The sequence below is a fragment of the Argentina anserina genome, chromosome 2, assembly GCF_933775445.1.
Source record: "Argentina anserina chromosome 2, drPotAnse1.1, whole genome shotgun sequence".
NCBI classification, from domain to species: domain Eukaryota; kingdom Viridiplantae; phylum Streptophyta; class Magnoliopsida; order Rosales; family Rosaceae; genus Argentina; species Argentina anserina.
In genome coordinates this window covers 16,735,799-16,761,788 of record NC_065873.1, presented here as the reverse complement: position 1 = coordinate 16,761,788, position 25,990 = coordinate 16,735,799, and the positions used below count along the sequence as shown (strand labels likewise).

Here is a 25,990-nt window from a genome sequence, read left to right as displayed (position 1 = left end):
CCTCAATTCAAAAGCAAATCCTGAATATCCTTGGTTACAAAGTAAGGGGTAAGATCTGAGATGAAGTTGGAAACTCCAAATATTGTATTCTTGTTGATGAAGCTATAGACATGTCCGGTAAGGAACAAATGACAATCATTTTGAGATTTGTTGATTCTCAAGGCTTGATTCGAGAACGATTTGTTATGATTGTGAGTGTTCCTAATACTACCTCACAAACCCTTAAAAATGAGATCTCAAAAGTGCTTACTATGTACAATCTTCAAGTGAAAGACATGAGAGGTCAAGGATATGATGGTGCTAGTAATATGAGGGGAATTTATAATGGGTTACAAGCATTGTTTCTTGAAGAGTGTCCTTATGCATATTTTGTGCATTGTTTTGCTCACCGTTTGCAGTTGGTATTAAATGCTACAGCTCAAGGGGTTAAAGAAATTTGGCAATTCTTTCAAACTTTGAGCTTAATTGTGAATTTTGTTGATTCTTCTGCTAAGAGGCATTCAACATTAAAAGATGTGAGAATAGAGGAAATTGGTAATTTGGTTGCTTGTGGGGAACTTCAAAGAGGCAGTGGTGCTAACCAAATTTGTACTTTGCAACGAGCATGTCCTACTCGGTGGAGCTCACATTTCTGTTCTATCAGGAGTTTAATTGAACTGTTTAGGTCAATAAAGAAAACTCTTAATGATATGATTGATCAAGGAAATGGAGGACAAGCTGAAGCTATTCTTGGAGCTTTGAGATCTTTTGAGTTTGTGTTCTGCTTGCTTCTAATGAACAAAGTAATGAAAGTTACTGATTTTCTTTGTCAGACATTGCAGCGGAAATCTCTAGACTTTGTGCATGCTATGAGTTTTGTTAGACTTACAAAGTCACTTCTTCAAGAAATGAGAGAAAAAGGTTGAGAGGATTTGGTAGGAGAAGTGAAATCTTTATGTGAAAAACATGATCTTGATATGCCTGATTTGAGTGCTCGTTACAAATATGGTACAGGTCGTGATTGCCAACAACGGAATTTCATTTCAATTGAACATCATTACCATATAGATGTGTTCAATGTTTGGATTGATCTTCAGTTGAGTGAATTGAATAGAAGATTCTCAGACCAAGCATCAGAACTCCTTATTCTTAGTTCAACCTTAGATCCTCGGGATAACTTCAAGAGTTTTAAAGCTAAAGATGTTTGCAATCTTGCCAAGAAGTTTTATCCTGAAGATTTTGATGATGGTGAAATGTTTACTCTTCAATCAAAGTGTGCATATTATGTAATAACCATATTTTTCAAAACAATATTTGGTTTGATTTGAATTCTATAAAGTTGTGAAATTCAATTAAAATGAATTTGATTTCTTGCGAAATTACGAAACGGAAACGTTCTCGGAACGTTTAATTTGAAAAACGTAACGTTACCGCAACGTATATATCGACTTTTATTCCGTCCCTCGGTTGCGACAACTTTCTTCACGAAAGTTGTAGAGCTCATCGATACGAGTTCGAAAGTATGTGACGCGTTCTAATCAGACGTCGGACGTGGAAGTTATTAACGATAGAAGTTAGTTTCCAATTTGGAAAGGGGTATAAAAGGAAATTAATCAGAATATGGTTTCCATTTTCAGAAACCCTATTCTCTCTCCCTCACCACCCCGCGCCTCCTTTCTCTCCCTCTCCCCTTTCGTGTTCTCTCTCCCCGAGTCCCTCCCTCACTCTCGAAAAACCAGGCCGGCGATCTCAGCCACTAGCCCGGCGTGCCTCTCACCGCCAACCCCCAGAGTGCCGCAGGGACCTCCGCAGTCGAGCCCGAGGTCGACACACCTCCTCGCAACGTCGTGAGCCTCTGCGCTTCAACCCGAGACCGCGAGCTTCGTCGCCACCATCAGCATCACCTCCGGCGACGCACGAGCACGGAGGAGAGCATCACGACGCCAAATCCTCGCCTTGGAGCCCTCTGCTGTCGACTTAGGGGCAAAACCGCACGATCCCAATCCACCCCGAGGAATCGAAGCACCACCGACGATCCGAGCTTCTCCGGTGCTAAATCGAAGTTCTAAACTTCAATCAATGTATGATTTGATGTAATTGATGGGTTGGTTGTGATTGTTGTTGGATTTTGAATGGATTGGAGGCAGATCGGAGGAGGTGAGGAGAGTGAGGTTACCGCCGCTTTAGGCGGCGCGTGGGAGGAGTAGGAGGTGGTCTGAGACCGTAGGAAGGAAGAGGAGGAAGAGAGAAGAAGTTTAGGGGTGGTGATGGCGTCATATGCGCCTTGGTTGGTGTCGGCGCGTGGGGCCCACGCGCTGTCACAGTGAGTGGCGCCTGAGCGCCACGCGCGGCCTGCCAGAGGTGGCGCGTGCACCCCACGCGCCGCCACGTGCGGCGGCATGAACAATGTTTCTGAAAAAGGGTAATTTTGTAATTTATTTTTACGTACGATAAATGTAAAAAGGTCATTTACGTACGGTAAATGTAAATGTAAATTACTTTTAGTAAAGGTAAAAAGTAATTTTGGAAGGGTAATTCGGTAATTATTATTTACTGAGGCAGTACGTACATTTGAATAGTATTTATACGTACAGAAATACATAAACAGTATGTACTCGTACATAGATACGTATTGGATGTGTATTTGTACATTAATACATGAATAGTAAATACGTGAATAGTATTCAGTGACCAGTAAATACGTGAATAGTATTCAGTGGCCAGTAAAACAGTGAATAGTACTCAGTGAACAGCAAATTCGTAAAACCGAAAATTGCTGAACAGTAACCGATTATTACTGTTTCAGCATTTAAAGGTTTACGAAACGTTTCTAAATTCTTTTCTTATCTTTTCAAGGTGATCGATAAATCAAGGAAATGAATTATCTTCGGAAATTTCGGAATTACGCTCGAGTCGATAAGGTGAGTAAAATCTCACATATTTACGAATCTACCCTTGCGGTGAATTCAAGATTTTTGCAAGAGTTTTAAATATTGAAATACGACATGTATAAGATATAGTGGAATATATATATATTTGTATAAATGGTAAATAAATACTTATATATATAGTTTGCTATATTATATACTGTTATGAATTCATTGGAATTGGTTATTTCGATGACGAGAATTATATGACAAGCATGTGAATTAATTTGTACAATATGAGGTGTGATTATTGTATGTGATTTTAATGTGTTGTTAAACGTTTTGTCTTTAGACGTGTTTATGAATTATGACATGTATATGATATAATGGATTATATATATATATTGTATAAATGGTCAATAAGTACATATATATATAGTTTGCTATATAATATACTGTTATGATTTTATCGTGATGATGTCATTTCGATGACAAGATATTATCGAGCATGTGATTTTGATTTTTACAATATGATGTGAGATTATTGTACGTGGATTTTAACATGAAGATTGTTAAAATGTTGATTGTCTTCGGACTTGATTTTTGGTACAATATGATGTGAGATTATTGTACGTGTTGGGCAAGTCGGAACCTAGCCTTTGGCCGGGCGAAAGTTACGATACAGTTAGAGCTCTAGTCTGTCTGCCAGAGTACTGCATGTGAGGTAACGGGTGGTTATCGGCTCATGAGTACTTAGATTGTTTTGGATATTGGGTAGCGGGTGGTTACCCAATATCAGCGGTGTACTACGTGAGGGGTAACAGATGTGTACCAGCGTTCATTAGTACCCGTATGATAAATGTTTTTGGGTAACCAGAAGGGTTGCCCGATTTCTCATGAGTACTTTCATTTCATATATTTTTTGGGACAACCAGATGGGCCGTCCATTGACTCATGAGGGCATTTATATTTGTTGATTTATGATTTTTCGTATATATTGATATGCGAATTATATTTTCATTTTACTCATACGAGCTATAAGCTTACCGGGTTTGTGTTTACAATCCCGGTGCACCAATTCGATGGTGTAGGGGATAATTCCGCAGGTGTTGATTAGTGGTGATTGAGTTACGACTCCGGAGACTCGAAGTCGTTCGTATCCTGCTTGTGGTGAGGTTTCTAACTTGGATTTGTGTGTGAGAATTGGTGTGGATTTATTTGTGAGTTTTGTGAGAGATTGTGAGGATTATTACATTTCCATCTTATGTAATGTTGAATTATAAATTTGGGTTGTAATAATTGGTTTTCTGAGTTGTATTAAGAACTCAGTAATGATCCGCTGTGCATTTTAAATGATTTCGATTTCATTGAAATTGTTTAGTGCTTAACGACTTTGAAATTTTGAGTTTTTAAGCTTGAAATTTTAGGGTCGTTACATATTATGAGAAAGATATGCAACGTGATCCAAAGTTCCAGAAATTAGAATCCATTGCTAATGTGTGCCACACTTTGGTTATAACAAGGAAGTCTGAATTTTTTCCTATGCTTTATAGATTGATTTGTTTAGTTTTGACTATTCATGTTTCTACGGCAACAACTGAAAAGGCATTTTAAGCTATGAACATCATCAAGAATAAACTTAGAAATAAGATGGAAGATGAGTTTCTTGGTGATTGTATGGTCTTTCATATTGAGAAATAGTATGCTGAGTCTATAGGTAATGATGAGGTGATAAGAGAGTTTGAGGAACTATCGACTCGTAGAGTTAAATTTAGATAATTTAACTTTTTTGTCGTATTCATTTTTATTTCAATTAATAAAATTATTTGGCACTATTGATATTTTCACTATTTTCTTCTTTGATTTAAAATTTCAAACATCTCTAATTTAGTCATCCTGGATCCGATCCCGCTCAGCCTCCTTCTAATAAACATGTAGACGGCAGCTACAGTGCCTTTGGTTGCGATTGCCATGGAAACATTATCTTGTCATACAAAACAAGCATAAAAGCACCTGCAAGTCTACGACACCACGCAATACATTTGCTCCGCACTCTTGTACGGAGACTTGACACCTTCATATTTTATAATTCGCTCAAATGTACCAATAGCGTCTCCAGAGGACATCATCATCCTTCTTCGCACTGTGTCCACGGGGTACGATGCCAATCCAGTAGTCGTCGCAACTCCCCATCCCAGCAAGAAACAAGAAAATAAATTAGGCTTTTCAGGGGAGTACTTGAGGTCTCAGAGAATCGTATAGTCCAAAGTAGAGGCCGCGGTAAACAGGAGCCCCAGCTAAAGAGATACTGAATCCCCTGTACGTGCCTCGTAACATATCAAACAATCCCTGAAATTGTCTCTGACCGCCCTTTGTGGCCTTGATGTCACTTGCCAAATGTGTTCTTACATAGTTGAGAGAATACAAAGAAATAAGAGGCAAAGAACCAGCAGCAGCACCTGCTGCTAGGTTCCCCACTAATTGGTTATCATTGTTGAATGAAGCCTTGTACAAAAGGTTGTAGATAATGGCTGACCCTTGGCCAAGAAGGTATCTGATGACATTAGCAGTGTTTCCTCTCCATAGACTGTTGACACCCTCGTTCTTGATAATCCGGTCAAAGCAATCTCTTATCCCCTTGTATGGTTGCGAAAGACGACCATTTTTTACCATCTCATTCTGATTCTGTATTAGGATCTTGACACTGTCAGTTGGATCAGTAGCTGTTTTCACAATAGCAGCTGATGCAAGTCCATCAAGCACAGCCGCTCGCTCTCGAGAATCGGCAGCCTGTCCCTGTAGTAAATAGTGCCGGTACACGCTTTACACATACATAATATATATATACAGTCTCCATTCAGAGTGAAGCTTCACTCTGAAGTTACAGAGTGAAGTTCCAATTTTGACACACTTTTCGGTCAAATTTTTTCACTATAAGTGATTCAATATTTAGGTATGTTATTCAAGATCATCTATACAAAATTTCATCCAATTTAACAATGATTTGAGCTTTTAAAATTGAGATTTACACGAACGGTTCACGTTGAACAGTTTTAATTCATTCATTGATTTAATCTAATTTCAATACCTTAACGATGTCTGAATTAGATGAAATTTTGTAGAGATGATCTTGAATAGCATACCTAAATATTGAATCGCTTATGGTGAAAAAATTTGACCGAAAAGTGTGCCAAAATTGGAACTTCACTCTGTAATTACATAGTGAAGATTCACTCTGTAATTACATAGTGAAGATTCACTCTGGATAATGACTGTATATATATATATATATAGATATTAAGAACGACGAATTGTCATATAATAGAAAGATAATGTACGAAACAACATAAACAAACTCTCACTCTTTAATCGAAAGCAACGATAATTAAGAGTTTGCGAAATGATTAATTTCTAACAAATTAACAAAACTAGAACTAGAAACTAACATCTCAATCATAAATCTCTATAGTTGGCTCAAAGTAACCAAACACGCCATGTGAGTAGTAAATCATCCTTGCTCCACCTCAAGCGGGTTTAAATAATTAATCACTGTTCATAAGACACCGACGACTGACTACTCTATCTTTTGATCGAGTACATATACGTAACTTAAATAGTAAGATTGAACTACTAATATCAAAGTATATGAGGATACAAATAAATCTACAAGAAAAGGCAAGAAATTAAATATTTACCCCCCATAAAAAATAATTATGACAGGAAAATAACAATTTATTATATGTACATGGTATATAGTCTATGTGACATATCCCACAACTAGAGCCAAAATGTGTTATATTTCCAATTGATTTTGAGTTCCATATTATCAATTACAACTGTAATTTCTCAAACAATAATTAGGTCAAAATGTAGTTTCAATTTTCCAATTGCTTATTCTGAATACATCATTAATTATATTGTACACTTCTTTGTTTGCGTTTCTTGGTACATTGCAATACTACTAGTCCATGTGACCATGTCTCATGTCTATTGATACAGATCATACAATGTATTAGACTAATTATAACGCATTTGGTTTACAGAAACGGCAAAACTAGAATTCTAAAAGTAGTCAAAATTTAGAAGGAAACTAAATTGTGTGTATAACGCACAAAGAAGAAAACTAATTAATGGTATTAAGTATTAACTATTAACTTCTAACCTTCAAATAAAACTCTGCAAGCAATGCACTGGTATAGGACCATCTATTACCTTTCAAAACCCTTTCAAGCTGTCACACAAGTAATTGAGTAGGCATTCAATGCTGGATTCTCTCATCAATCCGCCCAATTCTATCCTATATGCATTCACAATCTTCATCCAGTTCTTAGAAACAAGTGTCTGCATAGCCTTATTTCTCAACATGCAGATATGTTCTTTCCATGAAAGTGGTCTCCATCTTTTTAACTTTCACTTCGTAGGTCTTCATCATCCCCACTATTCCATCCATATCTGATTACGCGCCAACTCAATCATCTCTGTTTTCAATTTCTTCTTTTGCTTCATTTCTTCAATATCCCATTCCAGTTGTATAAACCATCAGTCTTCATAATAATTAATAGTAGTATAAGCTCGGAAACTTGATCACTTGAGGGCTTAGAGATGAGTATGGAGATAGATATCTACCAGAAAGAGAATGAGGATCAGTATGTTGATTGGAAAGGAAGAAAGGAAAATTTTAAAATCCATGGTGGAATTAGAGCAGCTGCCTTTGCATGTGGTAAGTTGCCCCAGCACATCTTAATCATTATTCATTGATACTGACACTGAATATTGAGGAACCTAGTATATTAGAATTGATGACTTCAATGATCTCACATCTCCAATACAGGGCATATTTCATACAGATTATTTAGTGGGATCGAGCTGACCTTAATTTGATACTTTTATACGAAAGTGTAGAACTATTATGATTGATGGATGACATAAATTGGTCACAATAAACTTCTTGTTGTGTTGCAGTTGTTGAGGTCTTGACCAACATGGTGTTCTTATGCAATGCTAGTAACTTTGTCACACACTTCACTAAATCAATGCATTACCCGCCAGCTAAATCAGCAAATATGGTCACCAATTTCATGGGTTCCTCTTTTATGCTCACTATATTGGGAGGCTTTATCAGTGACTCACTCTTCACTAGATTCACAACCTTCGTCCTTTCCTGCATGATCGAGTTGCTGGTTAACATGGCCATCTTGCAGTCTATGAAATTATCATATCTAATCTTAAGCGGTCTTAACCAAGCTCTTTACTCAAATTATATACAGGGATTAATCTTGCTGACAATCCAATCACAAAGCACAAGGTTGCGGCCGGCGTTGAATCTTAAGCCTTCTCAGTCTCAAGCAGCAATTCTGTACACTGGCATTTATGCCGTTGCTGCAGGTGCTGCTGGAATCAATGCCAACTTACCTGCACATGGTGCTGATCAGCTTGATCACAGTAACCAGAGACAGATCTCTTCCTTCTTCAACTGGTTTTTCTTTTCCTTGTAAACTGGGGGACTCATTAGCGCAACTGTCATGGTCTGGGTGGAAGAGAACAAAGGTTGGAATTGGAGCTTTCCCATAACAGTTATAGTTTTGAGCTTTGCACTTATTCTTTTCATCAGTGGAAGTCCAATCTACAAGCACAAACGACCTACTGGGAGTGCATTAACAAGGATCATCAAGGTAAATTAAAGTAATGAAAATGAAATAGAAAATTCTATTGGAGCGGAAATAGACTGTAGTTGCATTTTGATTTTTCTGTGTTGGAAATGCATATCAGGTACTTACTACTGCTGCTCGAAACTGGAAAGCCGCACCGGACGAGGGATTGGGGAACCAGCATGCAGTAGCTGCACTCAACCTGAACAGAGCCGATGGTGATCACAAGTTTAGGTAACTTCTTCTACTCCTATCTTCTCGACCATTTCTTGGGAGGAACTTTATCCCTCTGTTGTCATCCTCCATTATGTATATATGTTGTAACTTCTGTATGAGCAAACCATTCAATTCTATATCTTGCAACAATGATCTTTGAGGGTGATCATGAAAATTAATTGTATAAACAAAAAATTGGTCACTCCTCCAATTTTTAATAACTCGATGGTTTAGTCTTTCATGTTTCAATTTCAACTGATCACTCCTTATACTTTCAAATTTTAAACAATTTGGTCATTCCGTTAAGTTTCCGTCTAATTGCACCGCTAAGTTGCTGACTTAACAAACATTACATAAGAGGGAAAAAAATCACTTAACAGTAGAATTGAACGCAGACTTAACATAATGACCAAATTGTTTAAAATTTGAAAATAGAAGGAGTGATAAGTTGAAATTGAAACATGAATGACTAAATTGTCGAATTACTAAAAATTGGATGAGTGACCAGTATTTTGTCCTACTTTTATTTAAAGATAGGTTTCTAACATTTCTCTAGCTTGCTCTTAAATTTGTTATTGGTGCAGGCATGATTACATTACATCTTACCAGGGCCGGTCCTGAGAGATTCGAGGCCTCGTGCGTACAAAAATGGGCCCTTGTACAAAAAAAATTATTTTTTTAAAAAAACCTTCTTCATTGGCAAAATTAGAAAAAAATATATGGGATTATATAAAGCTCCGAACACTGAAGCCGTCAAATTCAAAATATCAGAGTAATTGTGAAAAATCACTATTAAGTCTATCTATTTATAAAGCTAGTAAAGAAAGAAATTTTAATTTATGAGAACATCAATCGGCAGTCGAACTCTTTGATTATTGCAATTAGTCTTCTTCATAATGAAATGAGAAGATTAAGAATTTAAGAGAGAAGAAGATGACGAAAACATGAAAAAAGTGAAGTTTTGTTGAAAACAATGCAATTGTAAAAGCCAAAAAAAAAGAGGAGATTAATCGACAATGTTAAGCAAACAGAAGAAAACAAATTGGGCCCTGGCCCAGTGTGAGCACTGCTTGCCATCCCTCAGGGCCGGCCATGCATCTTGCATCATGATGTTAGTACTAGCTATCTGTTAGTGTTATTTAACATGAAGTATTTCTCAGGTTCCTGGACAAAGCATTAATAGACAACAGTGTCAATGCAGCTGAAGTAAAGGAAGCAAGAACTTTCCTTGGCTTTTTACTTATATTTGCAAGCACAATCATGATGAACTGTTGCCTTGCTCAACTTCAAACATTCTCTGTGGTACAAGGGAGCATAATGAATAGAAAACTACATAACTTTGAAATTCTGACTCCGTCATTAACAGTAATCCCTCTGATCATCATGCTATCCTCCATTCCCCTATACGAACGATTGAATTCTGTGAAAAACATCATTTTCAAACCGCTCTGGAGGATCGGACTAGGGCTAGCACTAGCATCAGGCTCAATGGCGATAGCTGCTCTAGTCGAAGCTAAGAGGCGTGCAGAGCTGCTGATAACAATGTGATATCAATGTTTTGGCTCGGGTGGCAATTCTTGTTCCTGGGAGTGTCTGATATGCTCACTCTTGGAGGAATGCTCGAGTTCTTTTACTCTGTGGCACCTAGCAGCATGAGAAGTATGTGCACTGCTTTATCATGGTGCTCAACATCAATGGGGTACTTCTTGAGCTCAGTGCTGGTTTCCACAGTAAATTCAGTTAGTGGAAGATATGGGAAAGAGTGGCTTGGAGGAATGAATAGGAATCATGGGCGCTTGGATCTGTTTTACACACTTCTGAGCATTCTCAACTCTCTCAATTTTCTGAACTACATGTATTGGGCCAAGAGGTATTAGATATTACCATTTTGAAGCATCTTTGTTCAGTTGTTGTAACAAAGTCAATATATAAGTACTTGTTGGTTGAATCACTTAAGTATGATTATGTGTATTTATGGGTGAAACTACCTACTCCCAAGTATAGGAGGTCAAGTTTTAGTAAGGGAAAATGTAGAGTATCATACCCAAGGGATTGGGGAAAACTCAACTCTAACTAGATTTTCGCAAGAAAAACTAGAAAAACATGCATTCTAACTTTTTACAAGTTCACAACCTTAGCCCTTTGGAAGCTAAGAATCATGGAGATGGTATTAACAAGTGGTAGTGAATCGACTTGGTTGATTTTAGAATTAAGCTAAGTAAACTAATTCTTGCACTAAAACAACAAAGAAAGGTAAATGTAGAGATAGAATCAAAAGAGGAGTAGAGACTTAGGCATTGCACCTAGCCTTACTCATGCACAAATGTAACTCAAGATTAATGCATAACATGTTTGACAAACTTCCCCTAGTGCTTTGGTGAAGCTACCAAGAAACCAACTAATCATGTAATTTAACAAAGTCTTTTGGAGCCAAATTAAATCACAAAACCTTAGTCCCAATTATATTACCTTATAATACAAGTGGGCTATGTACCACAAGCATAACACCCCCTTAGAGTAATTACACTCATGGAACAAGCATTAAGTTCATGGTAAGAAATTCAAGCAACTTAGTATTTCCCGTAAGAAACACTAAGCCACCACCTAAAGGCTACCCATGCTCACGGATTCAAGAAGTTGTCAAGTTCAAGTTCCGATTCATTAATTACCTAAACATGTTTCTAGGTGACAAAACTAGTAACACATTTAGTAAGCATTTTAAGTGTAGAAGCCCATAGATTCAACATGCATCAACATCAATTAAAAGTAAAATGAATTCATTAGCACATGAGTTTGGCTAGGGCTAGCCTAGCCTCAAATCCAACTACTCACAACCCATTAAATACAACACCCTTGAAAATGAAATACATCAAAAGAGAAGTAGAGTAAAGAGAGAAGAGATTACCAAGGGTTTGGTACAAATGATACCAAACCGTACCTCTAAAGGTTTACTACCCACAAAGATGTAATAAGAAAGAAAATGCTTCTAAGTATGATATTACTGGGTTCTAACAAAAGAAGAACTCCATGAACACCATACTTTATCCACACAATCTAGGAACAAAGAACAAGGGTTGAGAAAGAGTATGAGTAGAGGATAAAGAGAGTGAAGTGACCCAAATCTATGAAACAAGTTTGTGATTGATCAAGGGTGTAAATGATCTTTAGTTTTTGGTGAAAACTCAAGACACTTTACACTTTTCTTTGCACAACTTGATATCTATGACTTAGGCCTAAGAAAACTATGTTAAAACTATGGAAAATATGAAGTTTTGATGGAGTTTTAGTGTGGTGAAGGAGAATGCACGAATTTGTGAAGAATGAGGGTATTTAAAGGCCTTAAGGTCACAAATGAATGGTGGAGATGTAAGGGGATGAATGGTTAGATATGGTGGACAAATGTAGAAGCACAAATTGTGGATCTTGTTCTTGAAATTGTCTCCTTCATTTGTCTTCTTCTATTTTGAATTTAAATTGTAAATTAAAATTTACAATTCATAATTCACCAATATGCTTCATTGACTTATTGACTTTAACCACCACCATTTCCGGCAACCACCTTCTCATCGCCGGAGTTTAACCGGCATTTTCCGGCGTTGACTTTTCTTTTCTTATGAAATCTCCACATTTGCTCTTTTTGGCTTGAAACTTTCACCCAAATCCATAATGTGCGCTAAATCCACTATTCTTGACGTGTTTCCGATCATTTGCACATTTTCCTAGCATGAGTAGGAAACGTAAAAAGAAATAAATAGATATACAAAAATATAAAGCAAAAGAATAAGAATAAGGCAAACATTACTAGGTTAATATTAACCTAACAGTACTGTATGTTTCATCGTATCTTATAAACATCAAATATATATTCAAGGCTAGTAATTATCTAATAAGAACTTTGTACAACTCTTTTCAATATTGAAAATACTAGATAGAATAGTTAAGAGATAAGCAGTGGAATAATTCGAAGAATTTTACTTCATTATTGAATAAAATATTACAAATAATTAACAACGAATGATCAATGGTACGTAATATATTCAAAAAAAAACCTTCACACTTAAAGAACCCGATCAAGTGTAATACAAAGACATGAAGAATGTTAATGTGAGTCCCCGAAAATTGTCGCGTTAACCGACATTTTTCCGAGATGTCAAAAAAATGTAGTTTAATATTTTCGTATTAAACTATGCGTCGTCACGAGCGCGTGAGTATTCGTGGAATATTGTTCCGATACTCGGTTAAGTTTCTACGCAATTACAAAGTTAACTCTTTTAAAACGTATTTTAAGAATTTCATATTTTCTGTTTTTAAATCTTGACCGTCCATTTGAGCGAATTGATCTGGACCGTCAGATCAACCTATATTTTTACCCAACTACGATACACACCCACACACCATGACTTCTCTCTCTCTCTCTTCGTCCCTTTCTCTCTCCCTCCCTGCTGCAACGCAGCTCACCCCACCGACGCGGCTTCTCCGCCGCCTAGCACCGCCTTCTGGCCAACCCAGGCCATGAGACCACCTCCATTCGATTTATTTCTTCATTCTCTACAAAACCCATATCTTGCATGTGAGATTTGAGATTGATTACCATCGAATCAAGAGGAGGACAACCGGCGTGATCTTGAGGATTCCGGCGAGATTTCGAGCTTCGGTGATCCAATCTTCTTACCTTTGGTAATTATCGAAATCTCTACCCCATTTCTGAACTCATCTCAATACGAATCCTTAGAAACAAATCTCTAAACTCTTCCTATTTTCTTGTTTTTCGCTGCCGTTGAGCTTGAAGCTCTAGCGATTACGATTCTATGAACCAGTGACTTAGGCAAGCTAGAGGAGGACTGCGAGGCCTCAAATCAATGTTGGGAGCTTGGATGAGAGCCACGAAGGGCAGCAGCAGCTCAGATTGGCAGCAATAGAGCACCGCGGCGACTGCCTTTGTCGTAGTTCTTCGTTGAGGTATAAAACAACTTTGATCCTCTTCAATTTTGGTATGGCTGTGTGTGCTTTGATGTTGTGATGCTTCTTGTATAATTGCATGTTGATTTGGAACGACTGTGGTTATAGATTTTGGCAGGATTGTTGATCAGAAAGGCAAGGTCAAAAACCATGGTTTTACCGTTTCTAAAGTTACCATTTTACTGTTTTATTGCTCATGTGAAGTGACCAAAATACCCTGTTGACTTTCAGTAATTACGGTCTTGCCCTTAGTAGTAAATAAGTTGAAAAGTTACTATTTTACCCAAACAGTAATTAATTTAATTTTACCTAAATCTCGATTCAATCTTTTTACCTTTAAGTTTCTCGATTTAAATTGGATTAAGGAAAATTAGTAACTTTTCGCTAAAATGTAATTTTAGCTCTACGGTTAAATCTTAAACTTGATTTCCACCCGGATTAGAAATCGAGGAACTCTTAAGCATGAAAGATTTAAATGCCGGAAAGATAAATTTAAGATTTTCATTTATCGATCATTTGCATCTTAAATCTAAGATACGAATTTCTATAAAAAAAATTCACACTCACTTTTAGAAAAGTCAACTGATCATCCCGAGACCTCGACTCGGGTAGTAAAACTAGTCGAATTGACGATGAATTACTAAATGGACTAAAACCGTCGTGAACCTTATTTTTTTTCGCTATTTGTTTAGTTATGAGACTTGCTTGTGGGACCTGATTCTACGCGGAGCACGAGGAGTGAGACTTGGGGCGCGGACTTCGGCATTGCTATATCAGGTAAGGTGAGCCGCTCGCTAGGGTGAGCCGGTACCTTCCGGGTTAGTGGTATTCTATATATATAATGTAGATGCTATACGTCTTTATCGCATGTTGCATTCGTTGGCACTTTATTTTGGTCATATTGTCTCGAGACTGACCTTTTTATTTTATGCATGTTTATAAGTCGGTGATTCCGTGTACTGATGTCTGGCACCGCAAGTTTTATTATTATATGGTGAATCCCACATCCTGATGTCCGAGCACCATCACGGTGATTTCGTTGTCCTGATGTCCGGCACTGTGTGACTTATTACTACGGTGATAACCGTGTCCTGATGTCTGGCACCGTAGTACATTAATGGCTCTCGGTTCGCCCGAAGGCGAACCTTAGAGCCGGTTGGGTTGGATATACCTCATTGGCGCATTTGATCTTTCGAGCCGAGTCGCATATTTTACATCTATATGATTTTACTTGACTTGCCATAAACCTTACGAGACTTGTTATAGTCTCGGTTTGACTTTCGTTACGTGTTTTTACGCTAACGGTCTATATATATACTATTATATTTATATATATGTATACAGTCCCTATCCAGAGTGAAGTTCCAATTTTGGCACCTTTTCGGTCAAATTTTTTCACCATAAGTGATTCAATATTTAGATATGTTATTCAAGATCATCTCTACAAAGTTTCATCCAATTTAACAATGGTTTGAGCTTTCAAAATTGAGATTTACACAAACGGTTCACGTTGAACAGTTTTAATGAATTAATTCATTTAATTTAATTTCAATACCATAACGATGTCCGAATTAGATAAAATTTTGTAGAGATGATCTTGAATAGAATACCTAAATATTGAATCACTTATGGTGATAAAACATTAACCGAAAAGTGTGCCAAAATTGGAACTTCACTCTGTAATTTCATAGTGAAACTTCAATCTGGATAGAGACTATATATATATATATGGTTTTCAAACCTAACTACAGTTAGGTCGTCTCACCCGCATCGAGTTAGCGAGGACGAGTGATCACTCTTACTTTTCAGGTACCTGGTAGCCGGTTCGCGAGGACTTGGACTAGGTGCTAGTGGCGTTGCATCTCTCGTGGTTCACTTTCGATACTAGGGAGCCAGCTTCCGATGTGATTTCTTATTTGCCCGATCTTTGTTTCTATTTTAACAATTGCACAATGCATAATCTGTTACTTTTCATTTTAGTTGTGCAGTTGTTTCCTTTGGCCCGTATTTATTATGATGACGCATTTTTCTCATGTCATACTTGAATTTCATTTTATTTGCTACATTTCGCTTATTCGTAATTATTCAATAAATTTAGCTTCCTTTGTTTTTAACCCAAATTTACTGTTATTTACTTATTCTCATAGCATTGTAGTCGTAAGTTGGCGATGTCGATGCGTAGGATCCCGTATCGATTGGTACTAACTTAGGACTACGGCGATTACTACTGCATTTCGGGACTGGAAATGGTCCCGAGATGTGACAGTTAACGCCACAAAGATAATTGAAGCCACGAAGATCTCTTGAATCCACGAAGGTCTCTTGCCACACAAGACTGATCTAGGCTATAACTTTGACTAAGTTAGATATCATCTCATACACTTACAAAAACTATTTTTCTTTTCTCTCTATGTCTGTGATGCGTGCCAACATCCTAGCACCATCCTCATTTAAATAAAAGCTGTCTCCCCTCTATTCTCTAGATAAGAACTACAATTAAACCCCATAACAACCTTTCTAAATCATATTTATCTAGAAAATGAATTTTTCTTATTTGAATACAAATCTCAAATAAATAAGGAATAAAACAACTCACCAATATCTTTTTCCAACGAAACCATACTCCCTTTCTATATCAAATACTAACCAAAACAATTCACCCTTTATCTCTTAATAAATATGAAAATATACTTGAAAACACATTTTCAAATATATCTAGATCTACCCATATGAATAAAAAAAATAAAGAAGGAAATATCAACCTATATGGCAAGAAACCTTTCGACATGAAGCTTTCCTAGTCCAAGTAGGAAACTTCAACTCCTTCATTAATCCGGCCATTCTTTCCATTCTTTCCTTTGTCACAAGCTTGATTGACTTTGAACTCCATCAACACATGAAGGCCAATATATCTTCACATATGTCCAGGTTTTCTCAAACAAAATCATGAATGCTAGGAACTTTTACATCACTGCGGGTTTGAATAGGCTTTTATCATCTCTTAAAGTATGACTCTTAAGCTGGTGATTAGTGCGTGGTAAACAACTAAACATGGACTTGATTACTGCCTTTGAGATAGCACCATATGATTAATTATCTTAACTTAAAGTTATGATATTGATACTTTGTTAGATAAATTAAGCATGAGTTGATAACAGTTCAATGCAGCTCAAGTTAAGGAAACAATCACTATTCTTGGCCTTCTAGATCTCAATGGAAGCACAATCATGATGAGTTTTGCGTTGCACAACATCAGGCATTCTGTGTGTTACAAGGGAGTAAAAGAGAACGTAAAACAATACAACTATACAAGTTCGAATTCCCGACTCCACTACCTATTCTCGATATCTTTGATATAACTTTCCCCAATCCCCAGTTATATATACTTACTGAAGCTCGTCAGTAAAACACTCATCATACATGTTTCCTAAATCCCTCATAAATTTATGGAACAAACTAACAGTTGCTCGGTGGACCTTTCTTCATCTCCTCATGATTGAATTTGGGGTATACCCAATCAAATCCTGGCAATGATCGATCATGTTCAATTGTTCATCAATGTGTCGCATCATAAGCTTCAATCAAACGTAGCTGTTGGGTGTGCTGAAGTCTTCGATGGGTGTTGTTCCTTAAATTTCAACAATTTAAGAAAAAAATTATCCTAGCTGGAGTACGTATATGCAATATGTCAAACAATGACCGACACTTTTGTCGGTTTTGTACTGCTATTTTCTCCATCTACTTAGATCCTCTATCAAACTGTCAATGCTAGCTCTTGAATTAATTGCCAACATATATTGCATTGTCGTGTTGACAGTTTCGCTACGAAGATGTCATTACATAGTCAGAATTCTACCCATTTATTTGAAGGTTACAAAATTACAAAAGGACTGCTCACCTAAGAGAGAGTTTTTAAGATAATTAATGTGAGCAACAAGTGAATTTTCAGTTGTTATCATTTATATTTTTAGATTTGGTACATATGGTTGAGATGCATTTGCCTCTCAGTCTATTAAAACTGTCCCTTAACTGATTATGCCTGAAGGTTACATAACAATTAGCTATTATCAAAAACATAATGTAGACTGGGACAAGTCATATATTTAGAGTGACTCATGAAAAATCAAGATTGAAAGTGGAGTTTCCATAAGTCATATTATCACTCAGTAAAGTGACGATCGGTGATAGAGTAGTATTGCATCTCATATAATGTACGTATAGATTGTTAGAGTTGTGTGGCTCGATACAAACTGAAAATTTCGAAAATAAACGAATATCATCATACCAATTAATAAAAGACATGTACTAATCTACTGCCTCCAAATCTTTAATTCGAACTAACAAAGAAAAAGATTCCATACAATACTTGCTACGCCTCAAAGATCTTCCCACATAGAGATCTATTCCAATACATAACTACTCTACGTACGCTACAAAGATGTTCTTCATTCAAAAAGCTCTTTTCGAAAAGATTACCATCTTTGTAAGAATTCTAGTCATAATTCATTGAACATTATCAATTGGTCTCTTACTTTCCCTGGTGATCAGACTTGAATAAGTTGCTAACCTTTCAGATCGATCATCGCGCAAAGTATTCAAACCCAGAGATTGGGGGATCCATTGGCTGCAATAACGTGCAAGTTAGGTAGTCAAACACCAAAAATAAGGTGCAAATTGAAAAGAAAAATAGTTGGAGACGGCAACAGCATGTGAGAGTCAATGACTTTGTAGTGTTATCTTTACCGTTTTTAAGTATTTGTTAATTCTCTACTATTGAAGATTATTTGAAGGGTGCGGCTATTGTCACCCCTACATGTTAATTTATTCATCCCACATTCTCTCTTTATTTCACGTAAATTTTTTTTCAAATTACTTTGTTCACTCAATTATAATACTTAATTACCCATTTTTCAATAACTCAATATAATTTCTTTAATTTTAAGCTTGCTTTGTTCATCCTACATTCTCTTCTTACATTACACAATTTTTTTCAATTCTAAACTTATCATGTTCAGATTTTATTTCAGATTTATTTTGACAATCTATATTAAGAAAAAAGCTTGCAATTACTACTACATGTAACCAGGTTTTGTAGATATAAAATGACGTACTTTAGTTTTCTCATTTGTATGTATATCAATAGTATAATTTAGTTAAAGTTACAAATATCAGCTAAGAAAACAACGATCACATTGAAGTCTAAAATCCTAATAAAAAACAAAAACACGTTCTTCAATTTAACAATATTGCATAAGTATAAGGATTTCGATCTTTTTCATTAGTTTCAATTTTAACTATTTAATATATGTGTGTTTTGTGAAATAAACAAAAATAAATCACAAATTTAATAACTTATTATCTATTACAATAATTTTACATCAGGATATTATAGTCTTTCAATAAATCATTAGGTTGTGGGGTGAACAAAATGAACTGTAGGATGACAACAACCGCACCTTATTTGAATCAGACGAAAAGATCAGCTGAAAACTTGCAATTGGGAGTGTAAGACGTTCAAATGTATTGAAAATATTATATACATAAATGTGCTTTAGGCTCACGTTAGAAGAGCCGAGAGCATACGTTCGCATTATCAATTAACAAAAGGAGTGAAGTTCAACATCCGGAGAATTAAGTCTCGTGGTGTGTTAGATTAAGTTCCAGCTATATACTTACCATAAGTGACAAAGTATTTTGATTTGGAAAATGTTTTAGCGCCACAATATGGCGTCATAATCTTACGTGGCATGCTATATCACTATTCCACCTTAGTAATTAAAATATGAGAAATGCTAGGGCGCCATAATATGACGCCAAATCCGGTGCCGCAATCATATAAGCAATTTGGCGTTATAATATGGCATGTCACGTCACATTGTCATGTAAGCAATTACAATAATTACAAAATGTCATTTTTAAATGAAAAGACAATATTATCCTTGTTAATCCAACCGTTCTAAATTATTATAATTATTTTTCTTTTTATCATTTTTTTTCATCACAATAATGCTTCTAAAATATAATTACGACATGCGATATATACGACATTTAATTTATTCATTATGATTATTAAATTAAGAAAAATTTGTGTTTCTCTTAAGGAAATATTTTAATGGAGATATATAATTCGGATACCTTATATTTTTATTTTAAAATTTCAAACGATTTAGTTACCTTACAACATTTATTTAGATGCATACTTTTGGTAAGATTCTTTTGTTTTTTTTTTTCTGAAATAAAATATTCTTTTATTAGGGTATAATCGATTTAAGGGGATAGGTAAGGTAACAAATGTTATTTTTCGTATAATATACATATCTTAATTAATATCATAATTACGATTCATAACTTTCTAATATTTAATTTATTTACATTTACGATTTATTAATGACTATAATTAATTAATACAATTACCATATAGACACCCATGCACACACACACACACACACATATATATATATATACAGTCTCTATTAAGAGTTAAGATTCACTTTGAAATTACCAAGTGAAGTTCTAATTTTGGCACACTTTTCGGTCAACTTTTTTCACCATAAGCGATTTAATATTTAGGTATGCTATTCAAGATCATTTATACAAAATTTCATCTAATTCGGATATCGTTAAAATATTGAAATTAGATTAAATCAATGAATGAATTAAAATGTTCAACGTGAACCGTTCGTGTAAATCTCAATTTTAAAAGCTCAAATCGTTGTCAAATTAGATGAAACTTTGTAGATATGATCTTGAATAACATACTTAAATATTGAATCGCTTATGGTGAAACAATTTGACCGAAAAATGTGCCAAAATTGGAACTTCACTCTAGATAGAGAGTGTATATATATATATATTTCACGCACACACACATATATGTACATATATATATATTTATATATTTCAAGCATACTTTGTAAATATTGAATTTTTTATAACATTTTTTGAAAGAATTTTGAAAAAATAAATTATATAAACAAGAACTGCAAATTTTTTTAATAATAATCTAGAGTCATTGAATTAAAAAGAATATGATTGTCTTTTCTTTCAAAAACGACTTTTTATGATTATTGTAATTGCTGACATGACAATGTGATATGACATGACATGTAGGATTGTGACGCCGGATATGGCTCCAAAATATTTTTCTTAAAATATTACAAAATTTTTAATTTAAAATAAAAAGACAATCATATCCTTGTAAATAATTTGATTTTTTTATCATTTATTTATTAAATATGATTTCAGCAATAATTAAGGGATAATTAATTACCAAAATAAAATAATCTTACAAAAACGTTTTCATCTAAGTGAATTAATTAATTATCGTTGAATTTGTGTATCCTCTTCATTAAGAATCTTACCCAAAAAAACTCTTTTTTTATCACTAAATATGTCAAGAAATGCTTCAAATTTAATTAATGACTTTTTCAGTTTCTCAATTTTATTTACATTTACTAATTATATTAATAGCTATAATTAATTACTACAATTACCATATATTCTCTATCGAATTATTAAATAGATTACAAAAAAAATGAAAAAGTCTCTAACAAAATTATTTAGGATACATACGTATATATTTTAATCAGATGAATTTAATTTTGAAAATATTTTTTGCGCGTGCGTGCGCGCTCGCCCACACACACACACACATATTGTAATTATATTTTAAAAGCATTATATAAAAAAAGAACCAAAAAATATAATTTTTATAATGATATAGAGCCGTTGGATTAACAAGGATATGATTGTCTTTTCATTTAAAAATAACATTTAATAATTATTTTAACTACTGACGTAACAATGTGACAGTGCATACCGATTAAGATTATGATGTTGAATCTGGCGTGCTAACAGTGCTCTTTTGATTTATAAGTTCTTTTTCGTTCTTACATGTTCATACTTCATACGTACCATGTTCGGCCGTACCCTAGGAGTAAAAAGTGAAACAAAATATGAACGAACAAAAGTAAGCCTAAAGTACTACGTTATGGCTTCTATCATAAAATATGATAGTTATATTTATACATAAATCCGGATCAGCATACTGTGGTGATCGGTAATATTGTATAATATGAAAATTGTTAATTATAATATAGATTATCCACTTGTCACCTAATTAGCAAAACTTTAAGAATGTATCTCAGCTATGTACTGAATTTCTTATGCAATTTGACATGTGATTTTAAGGTAAAAACAGAAAACGAAATCGAAAAGCAATTCCATTACTTTTCCATCATTCATATAAAGAGAAGATTGCAATATAGACACATACCCCATTTTCTTATGAAACACATAGCATGCATGCTTTCAACATTCACACACATGCATCATACTAGGAATGAAAAAGTTTTAATTTTAATAAATTTAACAAAATCAAAATATCATGAACTATTTCTTCTATCCTTTCTTTAGTTTGAAGTGTTAGGCATTCAAGAAATCATCTGGATTACGGCATGTCCAAGTTATCCAAACGCTACGTCATATGCATAATCTCAACTACTCTTGCTCCATTCAGACAAGTGATTATCTAATCTTTTTAGGAAAACCGAAATTTCATTCCTTTCTTTAATTCTCTTACAAAGAAGATCGAATCATCCAAGGATATAACATTTTCATACGTACACATTATTTCCATCCATACTCCATTGCCTTCCTTAGTTCTAACCCGGAAAGCTAGGTTAAATGCCCGGGTGCAGTTTACACAAAGAAGAGGAATCATATTCCAGGTCGTCTTGTTCACATGTTTGCTTTATCTTTTTTTTTAGTCAATTATATTTGCTTTATCTTAGATAAAAAAGAAAGTCGTCTCCAACATTAAAGTGGAGGCAAAGCAAGTCCTGTTGCCACTACCAGTCGACCCAGAAAAAACCAAGTCGTCTGTTAGATGGAATTTTCACATGAATTCATTATAATTCACCAACTACCCCCATATTCATATTCACTGCCCCCCGAGTGCTCTTTTAACGGTATTCTCTGCATTATGGAAAAATTCGGCCACACGTTTCCCTCAGTTTAATCCCCTTTTTGAGGTCTCGATTCTAAGATATTTTCATCTACTAGTGCTCGTGAGTTGGGTTTGCTTCGTATTATGAAGCTAACCGTTATTTTAGACAACGTTCAGTTTTCAGTTCCATTAGCTCTTTAGCGCCTTTGTAAGCTAACTAGCTAAGTATCTTTTTGGATTTACTTATTCGTCGCATATCAAGCATCTCCCACGTTCAAATAAAGATCAATAATTTTGTCCCGAATAAGACGTACACAAGACACAAATACAAATAAGCTAATGTTTGAGCACCAATTAAAAACTTTAAGCAGTGAAGCTCCACGCTTATCTCCACACTTCACTCCTGCCATGGATATAAATAACCCTTACTTAGAGCTTCCTCCTTTATTACATTACCAAATCAAAACACTATTCTCTCTCTCCCTCTCTCTCTCGCTTCAATGGCTTCCTTCTCTCCCCTCCTCCTACTGGTCTCCCTCTCAGTTCTTCTAATCTCTCCCTCTCAGGCAGCCACCGCCTGCTCCTCCACCAAGTTCAAGAACAACAAGGTCTTCGCCAACTGCACCGTCCTCTCCTCCCTCGACGCCCAACTCCACTACACCTACAACGCCACCAACTCCTCCCTCGCCATCGCCTTCGTCGCCGCACCATCCAAGCTCGGCGGCTGGATCGCATGGGCCATCAACCCCACCGGCACCAAAATGTCCGGCGCGCAGTCCATAATCGCCTACACCAAAGAAGACGGCACCCCCACCATCAAAACCCTCAACATCACCTCCTACAGCATCATCACTCCCGGAAAGTTGGCCTTCGACTTCTGGGACACCAGCGCCGAGCTCAACAATGGAACCCTAACCCTCTTCGCCACTGTTAAAGTTCCCGAGAAGGCGGAGACAGTGAACCAGGTCTGGCAGGTCGGCCCTGGAGTCAACAAGACCACTGGCTATCTCATGAAACACGACTTCGCGCCAAAAATCTTGCAGCGTTCGGTCCTTTGAGCTTGGTGGCCACCGGAACTAGCAGCAGTTCCTCCACGACAAACGCCACTAGTGGTGGCAGCGCCACGAACACCACGAGTGGTAAGAGTGGAGCGCCATTGAGGATTGGGGATGGAGGACACGTGAGTTTGTTCTCTATTTTGGTTTTGGTCCTTGCCACTCTTATTGTTTTCTAGATTTGGACCTTCACCTTCTCTTTTGTTTTGTTATTTTTGAACTTGGCTCAGAAATTTTCGATTTTCTTGTAATCCCTCCCACATGGAGCTTTCATATAATTTTAGATGGAAGAATAATATTGATTATTTGCTCATTAAATGTGATCTAGATCTGTCACGAAATGTACCATTTGATGATTCATCATTGTCATTTCACTCATTTGTCAATAATATGATATGATATATGGTAGACTTTTTCCTTTTGAGAAATGAGTTATTTGCTTATTAAATGTGATCAGATCTGTGAGAATAATTACTATACCGTGCGATTTTAATTTGGTACATGTCCAAAATTGACTTATTAATATGCAAAGGGATTTTCCAATCCAGACCGATTTGTTTTATTTATTGCTCAACCTATAAAAAAATAGTGTCACTTTAATTTGTATCATGGAGACAAATGTGTCTCTTTTTTGAAAGAGAGTGCACCCAAAATGAGTTTTCATTTTCGGCCTAAAACAAAAAGATGTACGTGGAAACTTAATCTATTTCGGCTAACTGACTAAGAGTTTAACAATACTGTCGTTTATCATGTAAAAAAGAATTGTATGATGAGGTTTAAGGTCGGAAGCAAATTTACCGACCACTTTTTTTACCACCCTCATGTCTACCCACTTAGATGAAAGTCATGTGTTCTAGATTAACTATGATATAATCATGGTTATCTATATAAATTAATAACACATGGTAAAAATAAATCAATAATTAATTTTAAGAAATCTAAGAGTTAACTATGATATAACTATAGTAAGTAAAAAGACATGTGACTTTTATTTAAATATGTGGACATAAGTGAACATATAAGAGGTGGTTGGTAAATTTACTTCGGTTTTGTCGCTTCCAAGAATACTTGTGTTGATGATGATGTATTAATAGTACTTGTTGGTTTCTCTAATCACAATTACAATATGCAATTATTAGAATACCAAGTATCTAGAAAACCGACCTGAAATGGAATAGGGTGGGTTTAGTTTTTTCCATAGAGACGAAAAGACTCCTTTTGTCTTTAAATTGTCATTTCATATATGGCCTGGAATTGAAGAAATAAATGTGGTCTAGTTTCAGTGGTAGGTCATTTCAACCACCCAGGAAATAACAAAATTTATTGTCATCTGAAACAATTTGGCTAGTAAAGATTAGACAATCACCATTAACCATGATAGGATCCGTCTCTTTCGTCTCAGCAATGCCACTATCCTTTTGGAGCTTTTCCTTGAAACCGAAAAACGAGTTGGTTCCAAACTTCAAAGTGACTAGGCGGTGCCTGGGCGCTAAACGGCGGGTGACCGTTTCGATTTTTTCTTGTGCGGCCAATTTGGGCATTTTGTGGATTAGGTGGTCTAAAACGGTTGACTTAAAAGAAAAAAAAAACCTAAAATGCTAAAATGTAATAGAGCTGCAGAAGCCTTCCGATGGGATCTTCTTTCGCGATCTCCATTTCTGCATATCACAACTTCGATCCGCCGGCCCTCTCTCCGTCCCTTTCCGTCGGTTCTCTCTCTTCGTCCGATTTCCGTTGGCTTCCTCTCTCTCTCCGACCGACGTCTGTCGTCATTCTTTCTCTGTCTCTCTATGTCCATTAGGCCTATCTCTCTCTGTCTCTCCTCTTTTATCATCGCTGGTCTCCTTTGGGTCTCTCTCTCTCCGTCGCTTACCTCTCACCGATCTTTGTAACTGTAGGTACAACTCTCTCCTCTCTCTCTCCGACCGATGTCTGTCGTCATTCTTTCTCTGTCTCTCTATGTCCATTGGCCTATCTCTCTCTGTCTCTCCTCTTTTATCGTCGCTGGTCTCCTTTGGGTCTCTCTCTCTCCGTCGCTCACCTCTCACCGATCTTTGTAACTGTAGGTACAACTCTCTCCTCTCTGTAAATTTGCTCTTAAATTGTTCTATATTTGTTCTTGACTTCTTGCATTGTTGTTAATTAATCTTTAGTCTTTTAGATTGAAGTCATTTAACTCTATACTCTGTAATCTTTACTCTTAGTCTTTATAAATTGAACTATTGTTATGAAATTGTTAATTTGTAATTGGGGAAATTGTTTAGAATTTGATGAATTTCTATATGGAAAGTTGAAATGCATGCATGTTTACAATTGATG

General features: G+C 35.9%; 3 protein-coding genes and 1 pseudogene across 3 annotated transcripts; 3 read left to right on the top strand and 1 right to left on the bottom strand.

Annotated features, from left to right (window-relative positions):
* The first annotated feature begins 110 nt into the window (after nucleotides 1-110).
* On the top strand, nucleotides 111-905 carry LOC126784061 (uncharacterized). Its single transcript, XM_050509561.1, has one exon. The coding sequence runs from the start codon at nucleotides 111-113 to the stop codon at nucleotides 903-905; it is 795 nt and encodes a 264-aa protein (XP_050365518.1).
* A 3,921-nt stretch (nucleotides 906-4,826) lies between these two features.
* LOC126784060 (ADP,ATP carrier protein-like) lies at nucleotides 4,827-7,296 on the bottom strand (annotated as a pseudogene).
* A 96-nt stretch (nucleotides 7,297-7,392) lies between these two features.
* Nucleotides 7,393-10,587, top strand: LOC126783691 (protein NRT1/ PTR FAMILY 4.2-like). Its single transcript, XM_050509204.1, is given in 6 exon segments — nucleotides 7,393-7,566; nucleotides 7,809-8,026; nucleotides 8,114-8,518; nucleotides 8,616-8,728; nucleotides 9,871-10,232; nucleotides 10,235-10,587. Coding segments are annotated over 6 exon segments (1,569 nt in total). The 5' UTR covers nucleotides 7,393-7,448.
* A 12,496-nt stretch (nucleotides 10,588-23,083) lies between these two features.
* LOC126782786 (auxin-induced in root cultures protein 12) lies at nucleotides 23,084-24,086 on the top strand. The gene is given in 2 exon segments (XM_050508099.1): nucleotides 23,084-23,639; nucleotides 23,642-24,086. Coding segments are annotated over 2 exon segments (732 nt in total). The 5' UTR covers nucleotides 23,084-23,116; the 3' UTR covers nucleotides 23,851-24,086.
* Nucleotides 24,087-25,990: the final 1,904 nt, after the last annotated feature.

What these genes read in the sequence shown, in the direction of transcription:
- LOC126784061 (XM_050509561.1), top strand. Translation starts at nt 111, where the DNA reads ATGTCCGGTAAGGAACAAATGACAATCATTTTGAGATTTGTTGATTCT.